General features: G+C 45.9%; 1 protein-coding gene across 1 annotated transcript in view; it reads left to right on the top strand.

The window, feature by feature from the left end:
• Positions 1 to 801: 801 nt before the first annotated feature.
• The window catches only part of LOC117774503 (FRAS1-related extracellular matrix protein 2-like), a 58,224-nt gene continuing 44,834 nt past the window's right edge, over positions 802 to 14,191 (top strand). The window contains exons 1-2 of the mRNA XM_034606975.1: positions 802 to 5,951; positions 8,487 to 8,576. Of these exons, the coding sequence (XP_034462866.1) occupies positions 947 to 5,951; positions 8,487 to 8,576 (5,095 nt within the window). The 5' untranslated portion in view covers positions 802 to 946. The remainder of the gene's footprint in view (positions 5,952 to 8,486; positions 8,577 to 14,191) is intronic.

The raw sequence follows: 14,191 nt of genomic DNA, 5'->3' as shown, positions 1-14,191 counted from the left end.
AAAAGGATTGTAAAAGTTTATTTCATCAGGAGCCAATCACATATTGTGGCAGTGCCTTGTTTCACTTATATTCACCTTTAGTATGATCTAGTACTCAAAGTTTGTAAAACTAATTCTAATGTGATCAAGGCTGTTTTTTAAGAATATAACCAAGAAATACCAAGATGTGCAAAATACTCTGTAGTTACTGCATTTTATTTTTTACATACTTAATTATGAATCAACACTAACACGTGCTACTGCAGAAATGATCTGAATTCCTGTGCGAGAAACACAAATTTGTTAATATTTGCTGTTATAAGAGTTACTTTATGTTTTGCATTGATCCAATTATTCATACATTTATCAAATCAGTGAAGTTATAGTTACATTATCTGGCTTTTCTATAATTTCACATCTTATATTTTGTTTTCTGAATTATATTATTATTATTGTCATTAGTATTGGAGTTGTCTAACTATTTCTCTCTCTCTCTATTATGGAAAGTGTTGATAATCCTTTCAGCCACGGGGTTACAGTTTTATGATAATGATAATGTGATTATGTTTCTCTCCAGGGCCACATTATATTATCACATCCTCTAGGAATCGTCCCCGCTCGGTGATGAATGAATCACATCTGTGTGGCTCAGCTCGGTCCCTGCCTCCTGTGTGAATGTCAGCCGCGCCGCCTATAGCGGACGAGGCTGAGGCGCGCAGCCCCGAGAATCCTCCAATATGCGCAGAGATGGGCGGTGGCGCTTTTACGCAGCCTCTCAAGTGTCACAACTTAAAACTCCTGCGCGCTCTTCTCGCGGAGAGTGTGCAGGGTCCGGACGCACGCACCGTGTCGACATCCAGCCCAGCTCCCATGCAGCACTTGGGGATTTTTTAACCTTTCCGCGTAACAGACACCGGAGCGTGTTTTTTCTTTCTCCGCACCGCCTTGGCACAGGGACTGTTTTCGGATGCTTTGGATGGGATCCGCCGCCGCGATGCCGCTCCACACACTTCTCCTCCTGTGCGTCTCACTCACAGGTTTCGCCTCCGCGCAGCCGGACAGCTCCGGGTTGTTTTACGCGCTGAGGTCCGAGCTGTCCGAGGACGCGATCCTCGTGGCCAACAACGGAGTACGCGTGCCTTTCGGGAGATCCGTGTTCATCGACCCCATCAACGATTTGGTGATCCAGACTCAGCCGGGGGATCGGTGCAGCATCACGGTCCTGGACAACGACCCGCTCTCGCAGAGACCCGGGCATCTCTCCCCCAAAAAGTTTCTGTGTGATTTCGGTCCCAACGACGTGACGTACTCCCACTACGGCTCCAGGAGTCCGGCCAAAGACAGAGTGCGGCTGCAGCTCAGGTATGACGCGCCCACGGAGACCGTTATCATCCCCTTCATGATGGAGGTGGAAGTAGTTTTTACGCAGCTAGAGTTACTCACCAAAAACATGCCTCTCACTGTTGATAAACTGAGGGGCATCAGCCATCCCATTGATAAAAAGACTCTAGAGTTCACCTATGACAGGGAATCTCATAAATGTGAGGTGGCGTCCCTGTCCAGCGGCAGCCATCTGCCCAGATATGGACGACTCATCGACGGGGGGAAACTTTCCAAAATGATGGACTGTGATGAATTCACACAGGCGGACATCCGCTACGAGCACACGTTTGAGCGCCAGTCCCCCAACAGGGACTATGTGCCCATGGTGGGGGAGCTGCATGATAAAGAGGGCAACCTGGAGAAGCAGGAGTATTTCCATCTCATGATACGCATCAAACAAGGGGAGGAGAACACCCCCCCCAAGCCCAGCTTTGTGTCCATGATGATGATGGAGGTGAGTCAGTTTGTCATGACCGCCCTCACCCCTGATATGCTCGCTGCCGCCGATGCAGAGTCGGACCCTGATGAGCTTATTTTCAACATCACCTCCCCGTTATCGTATGAGGAGGGCTACATAGTCAGCACCGATGACAGAAACCTCCCCATCACCTCCTTCTACCAGAGGGACCTGCGTGACCTGAAAATTGCCTACAAGCCCCCGTCCCTGGACTCGGAGACGGAGAGGATTTTCCAGCTTGAGTTCGAGGTGGTGGACACAGACGGGGCCGTGTCGGACCCCTTCGCGTTCATGATCGTGGTGAAGCCCATGAATTCCCTGGCCCCCGTCGTGACACGCAACACGGGCCAGCTGCTGTACGAGGGCCAGTCTCGGGCCCTCTTCACCAGCCACAACTTGGAGATCAGCGACGAGGATGACCTGGACGTGGTCACCATCACCGTGGTGGACGGGCTGCGGCACGGAGACCTCACGGTGCTGGGCTCTCACAGAAAGTTCTTCACCCCCGCTGATCTCACCACAGGAGTTGTCATGTACCAGCACGACGGGAGTGACACGTACAGCGACAACATTGTCTTCAAGATGACGGACGGGAAAAACGAGGTAGAATTTCTTTTCCCCATCACAGTCGTTCCCACTGATGACGAGCCACCGATTATAAATGCCAACACGGGCCTGGTGCTCTTCAAAAACCAGATGATGCTGATATCTCCCCTCATGCTCAGTGCGGCTGATATTGACTCTGAGGACTCAACTATTAAGTTCACCATCGTCCCTCCCTTCTCCACAATCGGCACAGTGTTCCTCAGACAGTCTGACGCCCCCGAGGATCCCTCGTCCTGGAAGTTCAACGCTGAAGATGAAGTTTACGAAAAGGAGGTGACAGAGTGGCTCCAGAAAGACATAACCGACGGGAAGTTGTTCTACAAGCACACAGGCCCTCACAACACAGACACCATCATGGATCAGTTCGTGTTCACAGTGCAGGATGACAACGACCCCCCTAATGAGTCAGGAGAAAATGTTTTTATGATCCGAGTGTTGCCCATCGATGACGTTCCCCCGGTGCTGTTCCCCGGCACCACCCTGCAGATGACGGTTCAGGAGTACAAGCTCACTCACTTCAGCAAAGAAGTTTTGCGCTACACCGATTTAGACTCTGAGGACCGTGACCTGAAATACACAGTTATCCAGCCGCCGACAGACACAGACGAAAATAACCCTGTTGTGTTCGGTTCTCTGGTTCTGACGGACAGCCCAGACACCGAAGTCACAGAGTTCACGCAAGCTCAACTTAATCATCACAAGATGTCCTACGGCCCGCCGGATGTGGAGCTCGGGATCACAGCTCACGTGGTGCAGTTCCGTTACACTGTTGAAGACACAGCCGGGAACAGCGTCGAGGGGGCGTTCACTATCTACCTGCAACCCGTCAACAATAAACCCCCTGAGATCACAAACACGGGCTTCACTGTGTTTGAAGGTGGCATGCACATCATCACCATCGCCGAGCTGGACGCCACAGACCTGGACACAGAGAGTAAACAGATTACCTTCACTCTCAGCCAGCTGCCCAAACACGGCCAGGTCCAGGTTGCATTCACCGACTTAGAGAAAAAAGGGCTGTTCAGACTTGAGGATGTCTCAGAGGGGAAGATTTCGTACGTTCACGGCGGGGAGGAGACGATGAGCGATGACTTTCAGCTGGACGTAAGCGACGGGTTCCATGTTCTAACCGTGACGGTCAAAGTTAATGTGAGGCCCGTCGATGATGAAACTCCCACCATCAGTCTGCCCGCAGGAACAATCGGGTCTCACATGGACGTGCTGGAAAACGGAGCCACGGAAATCACGACTAACGTCATTCAAGGCCACGATGACGACACAGATGACCTCGAGCTGACGTTTATCGTGGAGGATCCTCCACTGATGGGCGATGTATTAGTTAAAGGAGTGCCTGCCACCAGGTTTACACAGGCTGACATTATTAACGGTGTGGTGGTGTACGCACACACCAGCGGGGAGATAGGCCTCGCCTCTCAGCAGGACGGCTTCAATCTGACACTCACAGACATGTCTGATGATTGGACGGTGGGTGGGAATAAGGTCAACGGGGTCCATGTTCGAGTTACTATTCTTCCCGTTGACAGCCAGGCCCCTGAGGTCGGAGTTGGGATTCAATTTAGTGTCCTCGAAGGGGAGAAATATGCCATCGGCCCCCAGCACTTGGATGCTGACGATAATGACACTCCGACAGATGATATCCTTTGCACCATCATCGTCCAGCCGACTACTGGCTATGTGGAAAATATATCACCGGCCCCAGGCTCAGAAAAATCCAGATCAGGGACTGCTATCAGTGCTTTCACCATCAGAGATATCAGAGAGAGGAACGTCTACTATGTGCAGAGTATCCACAAAGGAGTCGAGCCGGTGGAGGATAGGTTCACGTTCAGGTGCTCTGACGGCATCAATTTCTCAGAGAATCACTTCTTCCCTATAGTTATCATCCCTGCAAATGATGAGAAGCCAGAGATTTATCTGAGAGAAATAGTCGTCATGGAGGGAATGAACATCATCATCGATACTCCGATTCTGAACGGCGCAGATGCCGATATTCCACCTGAGGAGCTGATGTTCATCATCTCCAAACAGCCCAAACACGGCGTCATTTTGAACCAGCTCCCCACGGGCCCGGTCCTGGTGACTAATTTCACTTTAGAGCAGATCAGGGAGGCATCAAGCATTATTTATGAGCACGATGACTCAGAGACAACAGAGGACAGCTTTGATGTGACTCTGACGGACGGCAAGTACTCTGTGCAGAAAACAGCCATGGTCATGATTATTGCAGTCGATGACGAGACGCCCAGAATGCTCATTAACGACGGCCTGGAGGTGGAGATCGGTGAAACAAAAGAGATCAACAACAAAGCGCTGAAAGCGACAGATTTGGACTCAGACGACAGTTCACTCGCATACATCATCAGGTTCGGGCCTGGTCAGGGTCTCCTGCAGAGGAAAACTCCCTCTGGGGCTTTAGAGAACATCACACTGGGGATGAACTTCACACAAGCTGATCTCGATGCCGGGCTCTTAATTTACACCCACAACGGACAGGAGGGCATCCGAGACCTGGTCAAGTTTGACGTCACAGACGGAATGAACCCGCTAATCGACCGTTACTTCTACATCACTGTGGGCAGCATCGACATGGTGTTCCCTGATGTTGTCAGTAAAGGTGTGTCCCTGAGGGAAGGTGGCAGAGTGACTTTGACCACAGATCTTCTCAGCACCACCGACCTCAACAGCCCCGATGAGCACCTGGTATTCACGGTGACGAGGGCCCCTGTGAGGGGCCACCTGGAGTGCACAGACACTCCCGGGATGCCCATCGTGTCTTTCACTCAACTGCAACTGGCCGGCAGTAAGGTCTACTACATCCACACCTCAGACGACGAGGTGAAGATGGACAGCTTTGAGTTTGAAGTCACCGACGGCTACAATCCTATCTTCAGAACATTCAGAATCTCCATCGTGGATGTTGACAATAAGAAACCTGTCGTGACTGTAAATAATCTATTTGTCACAGAGGGGCAGGTTAAGCTGATTACACCGTTTGAGCTCACGGCTGAGGACCAGGACACATCTGAGAAGATGCTGAGATTCACCGTCACCCAGCTGCCTGTTCACGGTAAACTCCTCTACAACCAGTCCACGCCCGTCACCAGCTTCACAAAACAAAACCTGAACGAAAACCTCATCAGCTACAAACACGACGGCACGGAATCATCAGAGGACTCCTTCTCCTTCACTGTCACCGACGGCACGCACACTGACTTTTATGTTTTCCCCGACACTGTCTTCGAGACTCGGCACCCTCAAATGATGAAGATCACCATTGTGTCGCTAGACAACGGCGTCCCTCAGATCGTGGTGAATAAAGGTGCCCCCACTTTGAAGATCTTGACCACGGGTCACCTGGGGTTCCCCATCAGCTCCAAAGTGCTGAGGGCAGAGGACAGAGACAGCAGCCCAGTGTCCCTGGTGTTCCACGTCACCACCGCGCCCAAACACGGTTACATCATCAACCTGGGACATGGGAACAACTCCATCAACACGTTTACTCAAGGTGAGATCATCCGCATTGCTACATATTGACCACAGCATGAATAATACATGCTGATGTCATAATCAAATGACAAAAAGTAAAAGATATATATATATATATATTTAATCTGCCATATTTGGGAAACGAAATAATACAAAACACAAGATTACACATATTTTCAGATATTTTTGAAAAGTGTGATTAATGTTCTTATTTGGCGTTTTTAAACATCAAATATTTCTGATCCCTTAATAAGTGATGTCATGCTCTTCAGAGAAGAACTGTTTAAGTGAAAAAAATCTGTAAGTTTTGATTATTTTTCTTCACACCAAGATTTTAATTTATGGGGTAATAATTATGTATATGTGTGACAAGTGCTGGCTTGGGAATTTCAATAGTTAATCTGTGGGCCTGATTTAGACGTGCCTCGCTCATCAAATCGTAATTAGCAGACCAAAGTTAGGGGCTGATGTTTTCCGCGCAAATGTCTTGTAGATGGTTTGAGATGAATAATTTATTATTTCTCCATCTCTGGGGGAAATGTTCACATCGGATGTTCTCCACCGCGGTGTGTTAAATGAAGCAGGACAGGAGTAGAGGATCGTGTGAAAAGGTCAGAGCAGTCGTTCCAGTGGCGGTTGAGGTGCAGATTTGCAGATTTTGACGGTTTCATCAGGTCCGAGCATCTCAAAGCGATTTGTTGCAGTTTGAATAAAAAAATTCTAACAAAACATCACACGGAGCAAACTCGCCCTCCCTGAGCCATGAATCTGTAAACCTCCTTGTGCATCTGTGCATGTCTGTTTATTGATACTGCAGACGGAATCAAGACAACAATGCCACTGATTGAGGTTTAAAGCGACGCAATCAATGCAGTATTTCATATCACGCTGAGGCAATTATGCAAACAGGTTAGGAAATTCATCTGCTCATGCCACAAGCTTGGCACAAGCAACGACGGCAGCTGAGAACACAGAGGAGAGAAAACGAGCTCTTGAGTCTGCAGGAGACGGACACTTCTGTCCACCGCTGTGCCGCTGCAGCCTTTGAAAAAAAAAAGAAAAAGAAAAGGGACGGGGGGGGGCACACACACGGATGAGACAAGAGTGCAGAGAGAACAGGAGGCAAAGGGGACGGAGAGGGGGCAGAGAGAGCAACTAAAGTAGAAGATCGAGTGGAGAGCGGGGGGGGGGGGGGTGCAGGTGGCATGAGAGAAATAAACAATGAGGGAAGGGTCGTGAGAGAGAGAGAGAGAGAGAGAGAGAGAGAGAGAGAGAGAGAGAGAACAGGCTCGTCAGAAGAATCAGTCAGGGGAAAGAGACAATCCCTCGCTTTTTATTTACTCATCCTATTTCCAGGGCACATCCCATGAGGCGCTCTCTTTAAATATTTGATGAACAGTGTGGCCCTGGTTCGCAGCCTCGACTTTATCTTTGCAAGGTCCTTGGGTTCAAGGCTGCAACACAACTCCTGCCGTTCACACTCGACAATGCAACTTAAATGTTCCTTGTACATGCGTTTTTTCCCGTCCGTGCTTCCGTGTTGAGGGGGAAGCAGGAGAGTCGGTTAATGACAGGAAGTCACCGAAGAGCTTCCCAGTCGGTCAGGAGTCAGGGGTTTACACTTTTATGAACCTCCTTCCTCTCACATCTATTATTGATGGAGGTGTTTCGCAGGGGCCAAATCCTTTCACGCTCTTGATGATTTTTCTGCACCGTAATAGACGTCTCTGCAGAATGGGGCTGAAAAATATGCAGACCCTGTAATTCTGAATTCGCTGGGAAAACAGCTGTGGAAAGCGTCGGTGCCCGCGTGCAATCCTGTTCTTAACATTCCTGCCCCTCGTCTGTCATTAAACGTTACCCGGCCGGGTCGGTGACTCAAACGCCCTCCTGCAGGTTTGAGCTTTGAGCGAGCTGTCTCAGATACGAGGTGGTGGCCTTTATCGTCCTGGATTACAGATGCATGACTTTCAGAACGCTTTCTCTGGTACAAACCCGCTCATGCTGAGTGCAGATAAGGAAGAGAATCGGTGTGATACTCGAGACCTGCTGTTCCTGCCGCTGATACGGCGCCGAAGCAGGACAGCCTCCATCTTTGAACAATTATTTGACAGAGAGTGTTTTCAACAATCCAATGGTCATAGGGACTTCAAAGTGTGTTTGAGGCTGTGTCTGCGTCCAGCATCAAACATCACATTTTATTTAATCTAAAAAGAATATCTCACATATTTACACTTTTTTTTTAAACCTTTGTAAGGACAAATGTCTTTGATGCATAAATTATGATTTAACCTCTCGAGCAGGGTGGTTTTTATTGTTCATCATGTGACATTGACGTGACAGTGAAACGCTTCTGTTCAGAACGCAGAATGCACCGACTCTCATTTGCATTCGCTCGCTAATTACATCAAAATATTTGTTGTTGTTTACTCGTCTGCTCTGTTCCTCTCGGTTCGCAGGTGACACAGTATTTATCATTTGCACAAATGTCATCCCGTGTGTGTTTGTGACACACGAGCAAACAAACTGAACTCAAGATGCTTGTGTGTTGCAGCTGATGTTGACGACCTGAACATCTGCTACGTGTTGCGGAACGAAGAAAACGCCACATCCGATCTCTTCCATTTCTCTGTTGAGGACAACGGTAAGATTTTAAAAATGTTTACAATGATTGTGATTGAGCAGAAAGAGGTTTTTCAAATGATGCTTCAACAAAAGTGTTGGTGGATTCGAAGCGGCTGAGGTGAAGTTTTGTTTTTGTTTGTGGTCCCTAACCTCTAGACTCGCTGGTTTCTCGTCTCTCCGGGTGAATGTGTGAGTCTGCTCTCTTCTGTTGTCAGGGTTCACAGAATCACTCATTACACTCACGCTCGTGATTGTGATGGACCCGCGAGTCAACTGTCAGGCATCGTGTTCCAGCTCGTCGTGCGTTTGATTCTGAAAATCGCTCCCTGCAGATTTAACAAACAGATCAGTGATTTCTTTTTACATTTCTGCTGCGTTCATTCATATTCATCGTGCTAAACGCCGGCCTCCCCTCTGTCAGCTTCAGATGCGCGAGGTGGCTGATATTTGCCCTTCATTTGATTCAAGAAAATAAATCTGCATAGGCCAACAGAGGCCCAGCGTCTGCAACTGTAAACTACAAATGATGCTCCATCTTATTAGCTCAGCGGTGAACTGAGGCTTCCACTTCTGTTAAAGACAGGAAACTCTTTCTGAGGCGCTGGGATTGACTTGTGTCATTTTCACAGTCCGTTGATTTAATGAGACGGCCTGGCTAATTTGTGAATATATGACTGCGGGATATGTCAAGCAGAGTTACTGTGTATCTGGTCCTGTCGGGATTTATTAGTCAGTGTAGTTATTAGAATGCAAACAACATGCATTTAATATACAAGATATATGAGACAATATGACAACATGCTTTCATGTTTCCCCATATTTGTCGTGCACATTTTGACGTGCATTGTACCTGACATTGCAGAAACAGAGAAATTATCCATATGATATCTGCTCCTTATATTTGGTCAATTCTTTTGATATTTGTGTTTGCGATTAATTTGCTTCTTTTTACTGAAGCAGCAGTGTTTTACCTCTTTCACACTAAAATGAATAGGTATACAGAGGTTATTTAAACACGGGTAACCCCACTTTAAAATGGTGGTTGACCCCTTTCCCATTGCCAGTAAAGGAGTTGGCCTTCCACTTTTTTGTTTTTCCTAGGGCGTTATGTTTGACATCACGAATGCAACAAAAACTAAAGCGCTCTCACACCTCCCTGTCTTGCCAAATTAGTGCACTCACCCAGGTTTCACGTTTCCATCATTGCTGATCGGGGCCGGAGCTGCGGTGGCCATGACATCTCACATAAGCATTAACCGGAAAACACAGAAATGCAAAAGCCACAACAAGAACGGAAAAAACACAGTGAAAACACAATCACAGTGGAAGTGAGTGACAGCAGATGTTCACTGACACGAGCAGAGTTAATTAACTGTGGCTAAATGACCCAATCGTTCGTGAAAACCCGGTTAGTAAATTGGATGCTTGTCTATTTAATTATTATTTGTACTTTTGCCTTCGTGTGACACACCTCGGCCGCCACGTGGAGCCGTTTAAAACCTGAGCCTGCCGCAGAGTCTTTTAACCCGGGAGTGAATTCATATTGTATCCATCTCATCAAAGGCTCAAGAGCATCGTTGGGTTTGTTCAAGATCGGCAAGCTGAAGAAGAAAAACCTGAATGTTCCGATTCTGAACGGAAATGATCGTTAATGACATAATTACATTTCGAGGCGTTTACCAAAGCTGCAATCAAATTCAAACTGTGAAAATGACTTGAGTATTTAAATCAGTGGGCAGATGAATGAAACGAAGAGGAGAAGCACAAAAGCACAACATGTGGTGTTGGACATATCATGCAAAGACCAGAAGAATGGTTTCATGTCTTAGCCCTGTCTCTTTATGTTTGGTCCTGGGGGGAGGGGGCACCGTAGCCAATGGAAATAACAGTCATTCTTTAAAGAAAGGTTTGTAAGTTATGAAATAAACAAACGTGACATGAAATGACATAAAAATCGGTACATAATTCTGATTTCATCTTCAAAAATGACCCAAACAAATGTTTTCATAAAACCTTCAGGTTGTGGTTTAACTTCGAGTTTAGATGTAATGACCTCAGAGCTCCCAGCTCCCAGCTCCCAGCTCCCAGCTCCCAGCCCACCAACACATAACAGCTTTACAGGTTTACATCTTGTTGGCCTCTGCTCTGTTTTTCTATCCTATTTTCTCTCTCTGCCAAGGTAGAAAATACAGGTTAATTAAATTTTCTCTGCCACAACCTTTCTATACATGTACAGATATGCAAGACGTTTTTTTAATCCTGTAAAATATGTAGTCACACCAACTACGCACACATTTGTGTCACTTGATCCTCCTTGAAATGCACAGTGAAAATGAAAAGGTGCTCAGGAGGCAGAGAGGTTCATCCACCAACCAGAAGGTTTCATTGTTGTCGATGCCTGACCTCCTGGTTAGTGGCTGTCCTTGGGCAACATACAGAACCCATGACTGCTGTTCCGGCAGTGTGTGTGAATGGTATGTTCTTGTAAGAGAGCTGCACATAGATGCGTTGTACGAATGGGTGAACGTGACTTGAACTGTGAAGCTCTTTGACTGGTCGACAAAAGTGGAGAAAGTGCTTTGTAAACGCAGCCCATCCGCCGTTTAACAGCAGAAGTTACAGAACCCGTTAACACTCTTATTTCTGTTCATTTGTCTTCTGTACGATCGGATGTGACTTTACTACATGGACTTAATTCTCAGACTCACTTTCAGTAGCACAATTCTTCTCAGTGACTCACATGACTGCAAGACTTCCCATCACTGAGTGTCGGATTAACACATAACGGCGACGTCATGATTCACTTCTCAAGGTTATTTTCTTCATCACCACTGCTGCCTTTCTTCTGCAGTTACAAAAGGACACAATAGTTGAGATAGTGACTCTGTCCCTCAGTTTCAAAACTACTCTCAAGTCTTAACCAGCGACGCCAAGTAAATTAAAAGTGTTTTCCAAAATTACACAGGAAGAAAAACCGTGTAGGCTGTTCCACACTTTCTGTCTAAAAACATGAACTAATGGTTTGGTGAATTAGCCCCAGACCCACTTTTCAGAAGTGCCTTTCATTTTGTAGTGCTAATGCACTTAGAGGGAAATGCTAATGTGCAGAAGACTAACAGTTTCTTTATGCACATGAAAGGAGAAACATTGACTAATTGATTGTCCATGCTCCTGTAAAGTTCTTAGATTGTTTTCCTCTTTTCCCTGCTCCTGGCAATAGTCTGGTTTAGATAAAAAGGCCAGAGGCTTTTACAGGGAATTGTGCTCTACACAAGTTTAGGCTATTGTCAATCCATAACTTACTGGATATACTTAAGCTTCCTTTTTTCGTTTTTTTGGAGACTTGGTGTTACTGCAAACCGGTTCCAGATAAAGACTTTGCAAAGGAAGGAAATGTTAAATGGCAGCAGTACAGTGAATTACAGTGTGTGGTGCAACAAAGTCTGAAGCATCATCCTCAGCCTCCCCAAAAATCCCCCAAAGCAACTCTTCCACGTCCACACGATTTTACATGAAGCACCTGGTTTGTTCTTGTAAAACATGAACAGGTACAGATATATATTTATTGGTACATGCATATATATATAATTCACATGTGCACTGGCACACATTCACTCACACATTCCCACATATGCATGCACAGCAGAGGATGGAGGGGTAGCCGAGGGCTAAGGGGCGGTCAAGCCTCCAGCACAAAGAAAGAAGTGTTTGATATTTAAGAGCACCGGCATCATTGTGGCTAATGAGAGCCCTGCAGCGTGTGAGCTGGGCAGAGCTGCGAGGCAACCACTGGTAATTACACAGCTCTATTACAGGCTCATCTACGGGGAAAGAGCGGCAGGAAGCTCCTTCTGTCACAGGTTAAGACCAGCTGCGATCACTATGGTTCACCGCAGTGGGCTGGAACACGACTCGTTTCCCAGGCTTCTCTTCGACCACGGGATGTTCAGGGAGTTTGAATGAAGATGCACGTAACAACACCGATTACACTGAAAACGAAAGACTGAAGTAGAGCTGCAACAAACAGTGATGCTCACTATTGATTAGTCTGAGAATTATTTGCTTCGTTAAACTGAGAAATCATTCGGTCTCTGAGATGAGTCAACGTGTCTTTAAACGTCTTATTTTGTCTTTACAAAAGTAAAAAAAAAAGGATCAGCACAAATTGCACATATATCATTCCCAAACAAATAAATAAACAAACAAACAAACAAACAAACAAACAGTGGGCAGTGATGAAAACATAACGTGCTCGGTAACAAACTAAAGAAAAGCAGCAAACCCTCATATTTGAGAAGCTGGACCTAGAAAATGTTTGGTGTCCATGAATTATCACAATAGTTGATAATTGTAATTGACCAATTAACAAATTATTTCTGTTCTACTTAAAAGATTAATTTGCCTAAATTACTAAATAAACCCGTCTAAATCTTTCTTGTCATCCCGTCTTTTTTCTGTTACTTTCTTCTCCCACTGCGAATGGGATTGATCATCACAATATACTCAGAATCCTCACCCCCCCCCCCCCCCCCCCGTCCTCACCCCTCTGTGACCCCCGGCTTCACTGCACACAGTACACTTGACATGTGTTTCTCTGTCATCACCAAGTTGACTTGAATAAAACATGATTCTCATCGGTGGCGATGAAGACTAACTATCACCGCAGATTACAGTGCGAGGGAACCGCTTTCTTTAATGTTTTTGTGTGACGCGTGTGAATCCGTGGTGCCATGGTGACTCGTCCTCTTCAAAAGACCTTTTTTCTCAGCAGTAATGACAACATGGTCAAATTACCTCGCCGAGGTTCCCTTTTTTCTTTGAAACCGCTTCTGAGTCATGAGTCGTGAGTCGTTAACTTTTAAACTCCGCTTCAACTCTACAGTAGAACGAGAAGGGAACTGAATGGAGCTCGTATGAAATCACATTTAAATTCTCTACACCCAGATTTTTATTTGGATCTACTCCTAATTACACACACTTAAATATAATAGATACATATCAGTGCCCTAAACTTTCTATTCATCATGATCCATGAATTATCCTCCAAGAAATCAATGAAAATGTTGTAAAATTAATTGATATAACATCGTAGGAATCATGCAAACAGTTTTTTAATATATACATGGACAAATATATCGCTATCAGAAATGTCTTACTCACTAATACTGGTATCGCTATTGGTCCCCAAATATCTGGTCAGGCTCTAATCATCATAACAGAGGCTGAAGTGATGGACAAAGAAATAGGGAAAACTCTAATTGTGAAGAATGGAAACTTTATTACCTGAAACAGTAAAAAACCATGATGCTGCTCAGTAGAGTTTAAACTGCTTCCAACAGTCCACTTAGATTCAATCAAGCTGCACCTGATTTCACACACTCAAACATATCACTTCGATAAATGTGCTTCGTTCTATTTTTTTCATCAAGGGCCATGAAAATAAAATAAGTCACAGTCTCAGTCATAATGTTACATTCCGATTTTTTTATTTGTTTGCTGAATTTGTATTATCATTGCTTCAATCCTTTTTTAATCTATCTCACCTTCATTGGAAGTTAAGTTTTCACATTAAAGTGCCTCGAAAAACAAACTATTACAGCTTTAAACCGGCTGTCACCATGGCCACAAATCGGC

Source organism: Hippoglossus hippoglossus, chromosome 14 (assembly GCF_009819705.1).
Source record: "Hippoglossus hippoglossus isolate fHipHip1 chromosome 14, fHipHip1.pri, whole genome shotgun sequence".
Classification (NCBI taxonomy): Eukaryota; Metazoa; Chordata; class Actinopteri; order Pleuronectiformes; family Pleuronectidae; genus Hippoglossus; species Hippoglossus hippoglossus.
This window is presented reverse-complemented; position numbering and strand designations above follow the sequence as displayed.